This window comes from Hyperolius riggenbachi, chromosome 4, assembly GCF_040937935.1.
Source record: "Hyperolius riggenbachi isolate aHypRig1 chromosome 4, aHypRig1.pri, whole genome shotgun sequence".
In the NCBI taxonomy this organism is placed as follows: Eukaryota; Metazoa; Chordata; class Amphibia; order Anura; family Hyperoliidae; genus Hyperolius; species Hyperolius riggenbachi.
This window is the reverse complement of record NC_090649.1, coordinates 30907124-30922768: the sequence shown is the minus strand read 5'-3', so window position 1 is coordinate 30922768 and position 15645 is coordinate 30907124. Positions and strand designations below refer to the sequence as shown.

Here is a 15645-nt window from a genome sequence, read left to right as displayed (position 1 = left end):
AAGGCAATATATTTTTTATATATACAGAGAGACTGTGTAGCCAGTACCCCTCCCCAAAAGTTTTATTTTATTTGGCATGGAAATGTCCGGGAACTACAAGCTCATGGCCGTATCCGACCTGGAAAATCTTTGTCAGCTGCGGGGCATTGACACCCTCCGCAGGAACAAACAGGACATGGTAAATGACTTGTTTCAATGGGATACCCAGCAACCGCGGGAGCTGGATGTGTCTGCTGAGGTAGACGCTGCCCCATCTGACTCAAGGCAAGGGGAACCAGAGGCTGAAGATCCTAGGCGTACAGAGGTTGAGCATCCTGCGGGCCCTGTTGCAACAGTTACGCCAGAGACTGTCAGTATGGACCCCAATCCCAGAGTTTCTGAAAGTACTCGCCTGGAACCGGCCAGTACTGGACTGTCCATGGGTGCTGACCCGGTAATGCAGCAGGCATTACAAAAGCTGATGGAGACTGACCTGGACAAGTACCTGCAGTACATGGCGGAGCAAAAGCGAGAGGCACGAGAGGAACGGGAGTGCCAATCTGCAGAACGCAAAGCTGCTGCTGCTGAACGCCACGCGGAGAGGGATGCCGCTGAGCGACAACAGGAGCGCCAATCTGCAGAGGCGCGGGAGAGACGACAGCATGAGCTCGACATGGCAAAGGTTCAACAGGCCAGCCGGAGTTCACCGCCCAGCCTCCCTGCTGAAGGAGCTGCACCACCCGTAAGTGCAAAATTTAAATTTGCTAATATTGAAAAAGACACAGACATTGACTTGTTTTTGCGGTCTTTTGAAAAAGCATGCCGTCAGTATCGTCTGTCCCAAGACCAGTGGGCCAGACATCTGACACCTTTGCTGCGCTACAAAGCGCTTGATGCCTTCGCAGAATTGCCTGCGGAGAAGGATAATGATTATGCTGCTATAAAAGACGCTATCATTACTAAGTACCAGCTGACGCCAGAAGCCTATCGGAAAAAGTTCAGGGCCTGGCAGAAAAAGCCTTCTGATTCGTACCGAGATGTGGTCAGCAGCTTGCTCACCACACTACGCCAGTGGACTCTAGGTCTCACCAAAGGGTCTTATGGCGTCCTGGAGGACTTGATAGTCCTCGAACAATTTCGAACATTTGCCCTGCTGATGTACGACAGTTTGTGTTAGAACGCAGGCCGGCTTCAGCCACTGTCGCTGCAGACCTTGCTGAGACTTTTGCAACTACCCGGGTGGCTGATACCCGCAGAACTGTCCCATCCAGCTGGAGAGGAGGTCAGCCCAATACCTCGGCAGACCCTCCTGCCCCTGTGAGCCGTCCGCCACAGAGGCCACCCAGCGCAGCTGCTGCACCCAGGCCTGCAGCGCCTGGAGAGGTCACCTGTCACTACTGCCGCCAGCCCGGACACATGAAATTCGACTGTCCGGAGCGGAGACAGACACCACCAGCACCTGGATCATCTGCATCACCTGCACCTCACCCACAGCCGAGGCAACCCGCCAGCGAACCACAGCCTGGATCATCAGATTTTGTCCTGTTTGCCCGCGGAAAGGAAATCCGCGACCGAACCGACCAGCAGCAACTTGTTAGAGTGAACGGCAAAGTTGTCACCGGATTTCGAGACACCGGAGCTGACATCACGTTAGTTCACTCACACCTTGTGCCAAAGGAGAGCATCAGCTCCAGCCAATCCCTTGCCCTTACTGGAGTAGAGGGCACCCTTTTTCACATAGCCCACGCGACAGTGAAGCTGGATTGGGGATTAGGGATCCACGAAAGGGTTGTTGGGGTTATGAAGGATCTCCCAGTCCCTGTGTTGCTGGGGACTGATTTGGGCAAGCTTGTGTCCTACTATGAACCTGCCACGACCGCCTTGTCGCTCACGGAAGGAGACGGACTCTCCACCCACCACCAGGTACTTTATACACTTGGGGGAGCACCAGGGGGAGGCGGGTTGAATGTGCCCAGTTCAAGGGTACCAGGTTAGATAGTGCCTGCTTCAAAGGCACCTGAGTTTGATGTACAGACTGTCTGTTGTGATGATGCTGTAACTGTACCTGAGTTTACTGTACAACCTGTCTGTAATGAAAAAATGTCTATACCTGTCAATGTCATTACTGCATGCAATGATGACTTGAGTAATGTCCGTCTGTGCCATTCTGACAGTGTACCTGTGCTAGCAGTACCGCGCAGCTGCACTGCTCAGAACCCGAGCTCAGAACAGGTGGAGGGGGTTCCGGCCTCCTCCCCCTCCTCTGACCGCAGGGATGAGACCTTTCAGCCGCTGGCCTCGTGTGACATGAGCCAGTTGGCTGAAACTGACAGCGCCGTATTCTCAGCCGCACTACAACGTGACCCAAGCCTGGAGGTGCTCAGGCAGCAAGCCGCTGAGCCCCTCGCAGACGGGGCCGCTTTCAAGGTGTACTGGGAAGGTGGGAGACTGTACAGTGAGTCTGTACAGCCCCCTACAGGTAGATCCCACGCGAATACCAAATGGCTTGTGGTCCCGAGTGCGTTCAGGGGACATGTGCTGAAATCCGCACATGGTAATCCTCTAACAGGGCACTCGGGTGTCTGCAAGACACTTGCCGGTATTCGGAACCAGTTTTATTGGCCCCGGATGAACAGGGATGTAGCAAACTACTGCAGGGCATGTGCCGTCTGTCAGGAGCTGGGAAGGTCCAGGGATTCCCGCGGGGTTCCCTTAGGTCCACAGCCACTTAGCAGGGGAACCCTGCGTGGGCTGGCTGTTGACCTAACCAACCCACTGCCCGTTGTCAGCAGTCCCGGCAGACACCACGTCCGACTGCAGTGGCGCAAACGCCCTGTCCAGAACGGTCCATGTCGGGTCAACCCTGAGGGTAGCAGACCGCGGCCGGTCCAGGGGAACCGAGCCACAGGCTCCAATAGGTTTTCCCGCCGTACCGGCAACTCGAGGCCCGTCAGCCAGGTTAGCGGTGCCGCCACACATCTTGCTGATGCATGTCTATCTGCCTTCTCCCCAGGGGGTGCTGTCACGGACGGTTGCGGGGCCGCAGACGCGTCCTGGATCCGCCCATGAAGAAAAAGCGATCGCACTCGATTCCCTGCATCGATTGCGCTTCAAATCGATACAATCTGGGTTGAGTGTGTAGGGGCAGCTGAAGTCCTTTTCTTAGCAGAGAGAGCACCATCCTAAAGGCTGGATGGCTCTTTTGATATGCTAATGATGCAAAGTGTTAGTACCGGCGCTAGCTAGAGATGGGTATGGCCCTTTAAATGGATTTCACCTCTGCGCTGCTCTTTGAACTGGGTGGTGCCAGTATGCTAATATGGGAAACACAAAAGGAAAAACGGAGCGCTCCGATGGTGCGTTACCACTTTTAATGAATTAACACGCTTAAAATCAATGCACTTACAGTGTATGTGCAAGAGTTGCACATTTAAGAGGCCACCAGCGAGTCCCCTCTGCGTCCTGTGCCTGGCCAGGGCTAACAGGGTCCGTGCGGATGGTTGAGCCGAAGAAGGCGTGGCTAAGCGCCGAAACGCGTAGTGACGTCAGACGGCTTGCCGAGAGGATCGTGAGCCGGCGGTTGTCCTCCTCCACACCTGCCTACCATCCGCACTGACCCTGTTAGCCCTGGCCAGGCACAGGACGCAGAGGGGACTCGCTGGTGGCCTCTTAAATGTGCAACTCTTGCACATACACTGTAAGTGCATTGATTTTAAGCGTGTTAATTCATTAAAATTGATATGCTAATGAGCCTGAGCCTAATCTGCCCCGGAGAGTCCCTGGCTTCAAGCTGTGCTGATGGCCCATCCATCAGGTATAATGTGACAAGCACCATGGCAGAAGCAATCTAGTTGGGGGGAAGCCAGACCCACTGGCTCCCTCCCAGCAGGGGAGGTGACACCTAGCTGGCTGCTCCAAACTTCAAAGAGCCTTTGCCTGGGAATAACCTGAGTCTCATAGCATATCCATAACTTCCCAGATCTGTCATATTTCTGGGGTTCCTGAGATGGCAGCTTCGCCAAACGTGGGGGAAGTGTAGCATGAGCCCCGGTGCTGGTTCTGAGGAAGTTTCAGAACATTCTGAGGTAAGGACTGCCAGTTAGGCAGTTTGAAAATGCCCTGATGATACCACAGGGGTCCCACCCCTCATGTCTGGTATCAGGGCGCTGGGTAAATCGAGACAGACCTGAAAATGTTAATAAATCCGCCCTGACCTGTACGGTTCTATGAGATAGAGCCCATATATGGGTAGATATGATTTCTAGCCCCCAGGACAAGGGGAGGGCTCATCTCATCTTCTAAGGGGGTGTATGGCTCCCCGCCCTCACTCCCTCCTACTGAAGCAGGGGCATAAGAATGGCAGAGGACCCAAACTCAGTGTCCTCCACCCTGGAACATCTTGAACTCATCAGGTGCCAGCTTGAGGATATGCTGGCATCCACCTGGTCTGAACTCTGAACTCAGATTGAAACCCAGAACTCTGATTTTTCCCACAAAAAGGACATCTTTCCAGGAACTAAGTATTTTTCTCCCTTCTTTTATTTTTTATACTGGCTATTACTGTCTTAATAATTGTGATTTTAATAATTGTCTGTATATATTAATTATTTATATTGCGTGAATAAACGACTTTCTCCAAGTCATTCACTGTCCGCTACCCTGCTTATCAGCACACGCAGAACTGATCCCGGGTCTCTGAAGATACGCTACTGTTTGTTTGTTGTTGGCTAGACAGAATATCGTGTGTTTAACCGTTTTATTCGCAGGATTAGTCAGTCAGTGTAGTGGGCTCCACGGTCCCATGATAACCGCGGTGGTGGCAGTTTACTCTGAACTAGTGGGTGAAGTTGTAATCATCCGTGTCTCACAGGCTCCCTTCTGAGTTGTCTGCGGCTAATTCTTAACGGTTCCTGCGCATTGACTGCGACCAGAGTTTGCACGATCTGTGCGCTGGCACCGTTTAGAAGGCTAAGTGCGGTCAGCCACTAGGGCTCCTGTGACATATGGTGATACAGATTACATTGTTAATGCCTTTTAGGACTAATGGTGTGTACACACTTAAAAGATTAATGAAAGATCACAGACCAATTTTACCCCCTTCCATGTAGTATGAGAGCCATACCTACACAGTCTATTCTATGGAGCTGAACTCCACATCAGAAAAAAAAATCTTTGCAAGATGCAGCACACACAGATGCTGTACAGACACAAAAGATCTGTTCCTGCAAAATGAATTCATAATCTATATCTGCAGATCCTCATACACACCATGTTTAACAGACATTCATCTGCAGATCAGATCCACCAGGATGGATCTTCAGATGGTTGTCAGATATGCAGATGAATGTCAGTTAAACAAGGTGTGTATGATGATCTGCAGATCTCATAGACTATAAATGCATTTTGCAGGAACAGATCTTTTGCAGATACTGATCTGTTGCATGTGTACAGCATCTTTGTGTGCAGCATCTTGCAAAGATTTCTGTCTGATGGGGAGTTCAGCTCCATAGAATAGACAGTGTAGGTATGGCTCTCATACTACATGGAAGGGTGGTAAGATTGGTCTGTGATCTTTCAGTTTCCAAAGACTTTTATCTCAAGTGTGTATGAAGCATCAGGATGGTCAATGAAATGCTAATTATTCTGAGTTCCTGCATGATTATGCAAATTCTGTATGCAAATTTAAGCAGGTCAAAAACAGACCAATAGAATTTTGCCAAGGTGGCATGCGGCCCATTTTCATTCTGCATTAATTTGCATAAAATAATCCTGCATGAATGTGGAACAATTCTGTGTAAGATAATCTGTACTTATCCGTTAGCCGGGCGCATCCTCTAGGTGGCGACAAAACTCCACCAGAGTTACATCTTTCCCTACTATCCATGGCGGCCTGGAGGGGGAATAGTAATTAGCGCCACCTGCCGGATGCGCCTGGCTAACGGATAAGTACCAGATAATCTGTGACATGATTGATTGCAGCAACAAGAAGGAGATTGTAAATTCCCTGGAGGACAGATTCACTCACCCAGTGGAGGGGTTGTGGTTGCAGGCCTGGTGGAGTTCTGTGGCGGTGTCGGCAGTGCTGCAGAGATACACACATTTAGTGATTAGATTGTGAGCTCCTCTGAGGACAGTCAGTGACGTGACCATGTACTCTGTAATGTGCTGCATCAGATGTCAGTGCTATATACAGGGCCGGATTTAGGCCAAGGCCACCTAGGCCATGGCCTAGGGCACCACAAGAGCAAGGGCACCAAAGCAGCAGGCTAAAGCTTGCAAATGCTGCAGTGCAGGGAGATCAGGTGAGTGCCTGACCGCAGTACTCTGCTGCTAGCTGCCTGTGCAGCGGCCACCATGCTCTCTCTGAACATTGGCGTTGTGGCCGGCAGCTAGTATGGGCAGCATTGCAGAGTTACAAGCGGAAGATGTGGAATAGCAGCTGTCAGTCGCTCACATCTCCGCTCGTCTCCAACGTAGAATTTTCCTCTTCCCGCCTGACTCGCTGGTAACATGCCGGCAAGTCACAAGTGAGAGATCCCCCCCCCCCCCCCCCAAAAAAAAAATCTACTTACCTCGGGCTTCCTCCAGCCTCTGGCAGCCATCCTGTGCCCTCGCTGCAGCTCAAGTGTCTCCCAGTCCCCTCCGGTGCACATGCCGACCTCGCTAGGTCGGCATTTTCCTGCGTTCCACTGTGCGGCTCACTGAGTCGCGCTGATGTCATCCGGGCTGTTCTGCGCAGATCTACTGAGCCTGCGCAGTACAGTCCGGATGACGTCAGTGCGACTCTGAAGGCCACTTGCGCAGGCGCAGAGGATATTTTGCACCAGAGGGGACCCCGGGCCACCAGCACTGAGCGGAGCTGCGGCGAAGGCACAGGACGGATGCAGGGGCTGGAGGAAGCCCCAGGTAAGTGGATTTCTTTATTTTTAAAGTCCTCGGATGTGTCCTTTAAAGGAGCTATCAGGCTACAATGTCCAAAATGAGCTTTACTCACCTGGGGCTTTCTCCAGCCCCTTGCAGCCGACTGTTCCATGCTGTCACCTCCGCTCCCCGCCGCTGTCCCGCTCTCCGAGCTCGGTATTCGGCCTTAGTGTGGCAGCGCGAAGCGCCGCTGTCAATCATGGCCACGTGAGCCGCGGCGAACTGTACAGGGGCAGTAGTTCTGCGCAGTTCGCCGCGGCCTGAATAGTGAGCACAGAGACCGGGACAGCGACGGGGAGCAAAGCGGTCGGCGTGGGACAGTCGGCTGCAAGGGGCTGGAGAAAGCCTCAAGTGAGCAAATCTCATTTTGGACATTTTTAGCATGAAAACTCCTTTAAAGTGAACCCAAGGTGAGAGTGGTATGGAAGCTGCCATATTTATTTCTTTTTAAATAATACCAGTTGCCTGGCAGCCCTGCTGATCTATTTGCATGCAGTAGTGTGTGAATCACACCAGAAACAAGCATTCGTAGTATACCCCCTTCACATGTATATTTAAAAAGTTCAGACCCTTAGGTAACTATTTATGTTTTTTTTTTTAATTGTAATTTTTTTTTTTCCATTAAAAATGTTATTTGGGTAAATTTTTGGTGTGGGAAATAAACAGTTAATTTTAAATGTTATAATGTGTGTATATTACATTGAAAATTGTATGTAGATGTAGTTCCTGTAGTTTTACTATTTAGCCACAAGATGTTTTTTTTTCTTGTCCTTCTCACTTCCCGAAAGCATAAGGACGGGAAACTTTTTTTTTCAGAAAGACCACAGCCTTTGATAAGAGACCATCGGTGTTTCTGCCGGGGACATAGAGCAACGAATGGGAACCATGTTCCCGTTTATTGATCTCAGGGCTGCCGGGGAATGGCAGGAATCACAGCACCGCAGCAGAGCAGCCACCTGGACATGAGGATCACGTCCAGGCGGCATAAATGGTTAAGGGGAAGGGTGGGAACAAACCCCCCCCCCCCCCCCCAAAAAAAAAGACTGTAGTTTTTATGAAAATCCAACTTTTTAAAAATGCAAAGGAAAAATTGTAAACTCTTAAAGAGACTCTGAAGCGAGTCTCAATTCTCTTTTCTAACCTTTATTAATGTTCAGCCCCATAAGCACAGCTAAACTGCCGCTATCCCGTGGCAAAACGAGGGGTTAATACCCCCCAAATCCCCCTGCAAAATCCACAACTTTCTTGGTCGTGGATTTTGCTCTTCCTGGAGGCAGAACTATGAGCTGCAGCTCCGCCTCCATGCACGTCAATCGCCGCGCGGATCTCCGCCTCTCCCCCGCCTGTCTCTGTGATGGCAGATGAGAGGGGCGGGGAGAGGCGACGATCAGCCGGGATTGACGCGCTTGAGGCAGAGCTTATGGCTGTAGTTCCGCCTCAATCAGGAAACGCTCCCCCGACACAGGAATGAAAGGGGATTTGGGGGGGTTTAACCCCTCGTTTTGCCGCAGGATAGCGGCGGTTTAGCTGTGCTTATGGGGCTTAACATTAATATAGGTTAAAAAAGAGAACTGAGACTCGCTTCAGAGTCTCTTTAAAAATGACAATTTTCTTTTACATTTTTTAAATCGATTTTCTGAAAAACTACAAGGACTTTTTTTGAAAAAAAAAATATATATATTTTTCTTGCCTTTTTTTCCCATCATTCCCCTTAACACATATAGCAATCTTGGTGATACCATGTAGGGCTTTGCCATTAACCGTTAAAGTCGGCACAAAATTACGCAAAAATTATGGGAAATGGTGAAATTACCATTCCTGATAACGTTCACAAACAAAATCAATTACGATTGTACCAGAAATTTACCATTACAATTTTGCATCATAATTGTGATAAACGATGCAAAATTGCTAATGTATCTCTATGGCTAATGTATATCTATGGGATGGTGCACACCGGTGGTTTGAGGTTTTACGCAAACCGCAAACGTGCAGCAAGAGGCACGTTTGCGGTTTGCTAAAAACCTCAAACCGCCGGTGTGCACCATCCCATAGAGATACATTAGCCACGCGGATTTTCCGGCGGATGCGGCTGGCGGATCCGCCCGGTGTGCACTGGGCCTTAAGCTACATACACACATGCGACAACGATCGTTCGTTGTCAACGGCGAACAAACTTTTAATTGACGAAAGAACGACCTACGTAAAGTTAGTTTTAAAAGGTAACGATCACATCGTTAGAACGAACGTTACATCACGTAAAAGCACCTATTGCGCCTGCGCATTAAAATGAAAAGTTCCATGGAGAAATAGTGAAATGCGCATGTCAAGCCTAGTACGAACGACCGTTTCCAACGATGTACTACTTTTGAAAACGATCGTCGTTGGGAAAAATCCGCCAAGCTAGATCGTTCGTTTTTAACGATCTACCTTGTCCGTCGTTAGATTTAATGGTCGTTGGCTGCTTTTTTTCAAACGACTATAGTCGCATGTGTGTACGCACCTTTATAGCCGATGGGCAGCACCAAGGAGGAAACAGCTGTAGAGAAATGTGTAAAGGAGTCCCACCCACAAATAAACAGGGCTGGCTGTATATTACCTAGATAGAGAATCAGACCAGGGCCAGCGGGACACTAAACAATTTGTATGGCAAAAAGATCAGCACACTAATGCTACATACACACTTGAGATAAAAGTCTTTGGAAAATGAAAGATCACAGACCAATTTTACCCCCTTCCATGTAGTATGAGAGCCATACTGTAACGATTGTGGGATATCTCCGTGTTCAGCGCACCAAGATGTGCGCTGACACTGCGGAGGTCCTCCACAAGCGTGTCAAGATACTAGAACCCAGCTTTTGGTGCAAGCACCAGTAGAGGGAAATTCCTGTCGGCAGATGGCGCTGGGGAGTGCAGAGGAACCAATCCTCTGTACCTCCACAAGTGCCAGACAGGAATTGTACGAAGCGCAGAACGCAATCGCAAGAGAAGTGATTGCGAATGAGAACAAGCAAAGGGACAGGTTGTATGTGTGTGCGCCAATCTAGTTGCCACCCCGCGACCGCGCACACACAACAGCAGATATGAAATAGGAACGCGATCGCGAGAGGTGCGATCGCCAGACGTGACACAAGGCAAATCAGAATAGAATACGAGGGTAGCAAAGGCACAGCAAATAATACAATAAGGAGATACGGAAAATAACAAACGCTAGCTAACCGCGAACACCGCACTTATTCGCAACAGTGCACGCGGTTATGCGCGATCTCCACGTGATAAGCACAATAGAGACAAGCACGCCTAACTAACCATCAACAGACAAACACGAAACAAAGAACGTGAACACTTGCTTAACGGTTACCTCACCGAGCCTACAGCAAGCGCCCGTATCAGACAAGACAGACAGACGAGAAACAGGAACTAGGCAGAAAGGATCCACCGCTCTTCCGCCAGAGCAAGTGGGATCCAAGCAGGAACACAGATCAGAAAGATCCACAGCCGCTAACGCTAGAGGCTAGTGCGATCTAAACAAGACAGATCAGATGAGGTAGCCGGTAGCAACTGCTGCTCCAGCTTACACTCCAGGAACTCAGATCAGAAGGATCCACAGCTGCTACCGCTAGAGGCTAGTGTGATCCAAACAAGACAGAGCGATTCGCTATCAACCGCCGCTGGTGACAGCGCAATCGCGACAGACAAGACAAGACAGAATAGGCAGTACAAATTATACACAAACTGACTGCACTAACTAGGAATGCAAGGAGCACTCCCCAAGAATAAACTATACTAAGATAGCAGTGGCTGACACTCCAGGTGAGTCCAGCAGGAACAAACCTCTATGAGCAGCGAAGCATTGTGGGACACACATACTACTTATAGTACACGCCTCCAATGAATGTGGCCAGGCAATTTGCATGACAACGTATGCAAATTCCTCAGCAAGCACAAGCTGCAAAACTGACAGAAGCTCTTCTTTCCAGAGTCCTGCAGCATGCAGACCTGAACAATGGTCAAAAGGCTGCCTGCCTGCGCAGGCAGCTGAGCGGATCGTTACACATACCTACACAGTCTATTCTATTCAGCTGAACTCCCCATCAGACAGAAATCTTTGCAAGATGCTGCACACACAGATGCTGTACACATGCAACAGATCAATATCTGCAAAAGATCTGTTCCTGCCAAAGATCTGTAGCTACAAAATGCATTCATAGTCTATTAGATCTGCAGATCCTCATACACACCTTGTTTAACAGACATTCATCTGCAGATCAGATCCACCTGGATGGATCTTCAGATGATTGTCAGATATGCAGATGAATGTCAGTTAAACAAGGTGTGTATGATGATCTGCAGATATCATAGACTATGAATGCAATTTGCAGGAACAGATCTTTTGCAGATACTGATCTGTTGCATGTGTACAGCATCTGTGTGTGCAGCATCTTGCAAAGATTTCTGTCTGATGGGGAGTTCAGCTCCATAGAATAGACTGTGTAGGTATGTGTAATGCTCCGCTCAGCTGGATGCACTGGCAAACAGCTGTTTGACCATTCCTCTAGTCTGTGGGCTGCAGGTCTCTGCAAGAGAGACCTGTTTTTCCATTACAAGTTTCTGGTCTGTCCTGCTGCTGAGGAATTTGCATACACTCGTTATGCAAATCCCTTACCTGCCTCCTTTGATGACTGGCAGTATAAAGAGCTATGTTTCCCAGAGTCCTTTGCTGGTCATAAGAGTTAGTCCTGTGGAACACTCGCCTGGAGTGTCAGCCTTGCTCTTTGTTTGAAGATTAGCCTAGAGTAATTCCTGGAACTGCACTAGGCAGTTTCCCTAGTGCAGTTAGGATTGCATATCTGTTTTGTTTGCCTGTTGCGATTGTCCTGTCCCAGCGGTGGTCGACAGGAAATCGTTCTGTGTGTCTGGGTGCTAACCGGAACAGCGGTTGTTACTGGTAGCCCCTTCTGATCTGTTTTCCTGGATCGCACTAGCCTCTTGTGCTAGTGCTGTGGATCCTTCTGTACTGTCTTCCTGGATCGCACTAGCCTCTTGCGCTAGTGCTGTGGATCCTATCGCTCGCTTATTCCTCTTTTCGTGTATCTGTCTTGTCTGCTACGAACGCTTGCTGGAGGCTAGGTGAGCTAACCGTTAAGCAAGCGCTCGCGTCCTCTGTTTCATGTTTGTCTGTCGGTGGTTAGTTAGTCGTGCTTGTCTCTGTTGTGCTTATCACACGGAGACCGCGCATAAACGCGTGCACTGTTGCGAATGAGTGCGGTGTTCGCGTTTAGCTAGCGTTTGTTATCTTTTTATTGTATGATTTGCTGTGCCTTTGCTACTCTCGTGCTCTGCCTTGCTGTAGCCTTGTGTCACCTCGGGCAATCGCCTCTCTCGCGATTGCGTTCCTACTTCTTATCTGCTGTTGTGTATGCACCGTCGCGGGTGGGCGACTAGTTTGGTGCACACACATACAATCTGTCCCTGTGCTCATTCTCTTCCGCAATCGCTTCTCTTGCGTTTGCGTTCTCACTTGGTTTCTTCTGTTGTGTGTCCACCGTCGCAGGTTGGCGGCTAGATTGGTGGACATGCATACATTCCTCATCTGTGCTTATTCGGTCTTGTGTCGCTGTTAGCAATCGCCATCTCTGGCGATTGCCTTCTCACTTTGTCTTCATGGTTGTGTGTTCATCGTCGCAGGGTGGTGACTAGATTGGTGGACACACATACCCTCTGTCGCTTTGATCTCTCTCTTTAAGGGCTATCTTGCCCTGCGTTTCTTCCCTTCGTACAATTCCTGTCTGGCGTCTGTGGCAGGGCAGAGGAGCTGTTCCTCTGCACTCCACAGCTCCACCTGTCGACAGGAATTTCCCTCTACAGGTGCGTTGCACCTTTTGCTGGGTTCCCTCAAATTACACGCTTGTGGAGGATTTCCGCAGTGTCAGCGCACGTCTTGTGCGCTGATCACGGAGAGAATTCCACAATCGTTACAGTATGGCTCTCATACTACATGGAAGGGGTAAAATTGGACTGTGATCTTTCATTTTCCAAAGACTTTTATCTAAAGTGTGTACGTAGCATCAGGATGGTCAATGAAATGCTAATCATTCTGCATTCCTGCATGATTATGCAAATTCTGTATGCAAATTTAAGCAGTTTGAAAACAGACCAATAGAATTTTGCCAAGGTGGCATGCGGCCCAGTTTCATTCTGCATTAATTTGCATAAAATAATCCTGCATGAATGTGGAACAATTCTGTGTAAGATAATCTGTGACATGATTGATTGCAGCAACAAGAAAGAGATTGTAAATTCCCTGGAGGACAGATTCACTCACCCAGTGGAGGGGTTGTGGTTGTAGGCCAGGTGGGGTTCTGTGGTGGTGTCGGCAGTGCTGCAGAGATACACACATGTAGTTATTAGATTGTGAGCTCCTCTGGGGAAAATCAGGGACATTACTATGTACTCTGTAATGTGCTGCAGGAGATGCCAGTGCTATATACAGGGCCGGATTTAGGCCATGGCCTAGGGCACCACAGGAGCAAGGGCACCAAAGCAGCAGGCTAAAGCTTGCAAATGCTGCAGTGCAGGGAGATCAGGTGAGTGCCTGACCGCAGTACTCTGCTGCCAGCTGCCTGTGCAGCAGCCGCCATGCTCTCTCTGCACATTGGCGTAGTGGCCGGCAGCTAGTATGGGCAGCATTGCAGAGTTACAAGCGGAAGATGTGGAATAGCAGCCGTCAGCTTCCTCTTCCCATCTGACTCGCTGGTAACATACCGGCAAGTCACAAGTGAGAGATGCTGGTTGGAAGGACAGATGTACAGCGACAGCTGATGGAGACGGAGGGGAAGAGGAAGCTTCTGCACTGGAGACGAGTGGAGAGGTGACACTGATGGCTGCTGCAGTGTGAAGGCGAGCTGGCTACCCATACTGAAAGGTGGGAGTGGGAAAGGGATGGATTAAGGGAGTCATCTAGCTACCTATACTTGAGGGAAGGGGGAGGGGTCATCTGGCTACCTATACTGGAGGGAAAGGGGGAGTGGTCATCTGGCTATGTATACTAGAGGGAAGGGGGAGGGGTCATCTGGCTACCTATACTGAAAGGTAGTAGTGGGAAAGGGAGGGATTAAGGGAGTCATCTAGCTACCTATACTTGAGGTAAGGGGTCATCAGGCTACCTATGCTAGAGGGAAAGGGGAAGAGTCATCTGGCTACCTATACTGAAGGGGGGCAGCTGGTGACAGTGGCCATGGGCGGTAAAAAGTACGAATCCAGCCCTGGGTATATAAGTACATAATAATAATAATATGGTAGGACATTAGACTATGACTATGGCAGGATTAGAGTGTGAGCTCCTCTGAGGACAGTCAGTGACATGACTATGTACTTTGTAATGTGCTGCAGAAGATGTCAGTGCTATATAAATACATAATAATATGGTAGGACATTAGACCATGACTATGGTAGGATTAGAGTGTGAGCTCCTCTGAGGACAGTCAGTGACATGACTATGTACTCTGTATAGCGCTGCAGAGGATGTCAGTCAGTGCTATATAAATACATAATAATAATAATATGGTAGGACATTAGACTATGACTATGGTAGTATTAGACTGTAATCTCCTCTGAGGACAGTCAGTGACATGACTATGTACTCTGTAATGTGCTGCAGAAGATGCCAGTGCTATATAAATACATAATAATATGGTAGGACATTAGACCATGACTATGGTAGGATTAGAGTGTGAGCTCCTCTGAGGACAGTCAGTGACATGACTATGTACTCTGTAATGTGCTGCAGAAGATGCCAGTGCTATATAAATACATAATAATATGGTAGGACATTAGAATATGACTATGGTAGGATTAGAGTGTGAGCTCCTCTGAGGACAGTCAGTGACATGACTATGTACTCTGTAATGTGCTGCAGGAGATGTCAGTGCTATATAAATACATAATAATAATATGGGAGGACATTAGACTATGACTATGGTAGGATTAGAGTGTGAGCTTCTCTGAGAACAGTCAGTGACATGACTATGTACTCTGTAATGTGCTGCAGAAGATGCCAGTGCTATATAAATACATAATAATAATATGGTAGGACATTAGACTATGACTATGGTAGGATTAGAGTGTGAGCTCCTCTGAGGACAGTCAGCGACATGACTATGTACTCTGTAATGTGCTGCAGAAGATGTCGGTGCTATATAAATACATAATAATAATATGGTAGGACATTAGACTATGACTATGGTAGGATTAGACTGTAATCTCCTCTGAGGACAGTCAGTGACATGACTATGTACTCTGTAATGTGCTGCAGAAGATGCCAGTGCTATATAAATACATAATAATATGGTAGGACATTAGACCATGACTATGGTAGGATTAGAGTGTGAGCTCCTCTGAGGACAGTCAGTGACATGACTATGTACTCTGTAATGTGCTGCAGAAGATGCCAGTGCTATATAAATACATAATAATATGGTAGGACATTAGAATATGACTATGGTAGGATTAGAGTGTGAGCTCCTCTGAGGACAGTCAGTGACATGACTATGTACTCTGTAATGTGCTGCAGGAGATGTCAGTGCTATATAAATACATAATAATAATATGGGAGGACATTAGACTATGACTATGGTAGGATTAGAGTGTGAGCTTCTCTGAGAACAGTCAGTGACATGACTATGTACTCTGTAATGTGCTGCAGAAGATGCCAGTGCTATATAAATACATAATAATAATATGGTA

General features: G+C 48.6%; 1 protein-coding gene across 2 annotated transcripts in view; it reads right to left on the bottom strand.

The window, feature by feature from the left end:
- LOC137570323 (C-type lectin domain family 2 member D-like) overlaps nucleotides 1-15645 on the bottom strand; it is a 106550-nt gene that overhangs the window by 45758 nt on the left and 45147 nt on the right. Inside the window, exons 6-7 of one of the 2 annotated variants that reach the window (XM_068278969.1) lie at nucleotides 13226-13282; nucleotides 6005-6061 (exon numbers count right to left, since the gene is read on the bottom strand). The exons of the other annotated variant lie outside the window; for it this stretch is intronic. Of the exons in view, the coding sequence (XP_068135070.1) occupies nucleotides 6005-6061; nucleotides 13226-13282 (114 nt within the window). The remainder of the gene's footprint in view (nucleotides 1-6004; nucleotides 6062-13225; nucleotides 13283-15645) is intronic. 2 annotated transcript variants of the gene reach the window in all.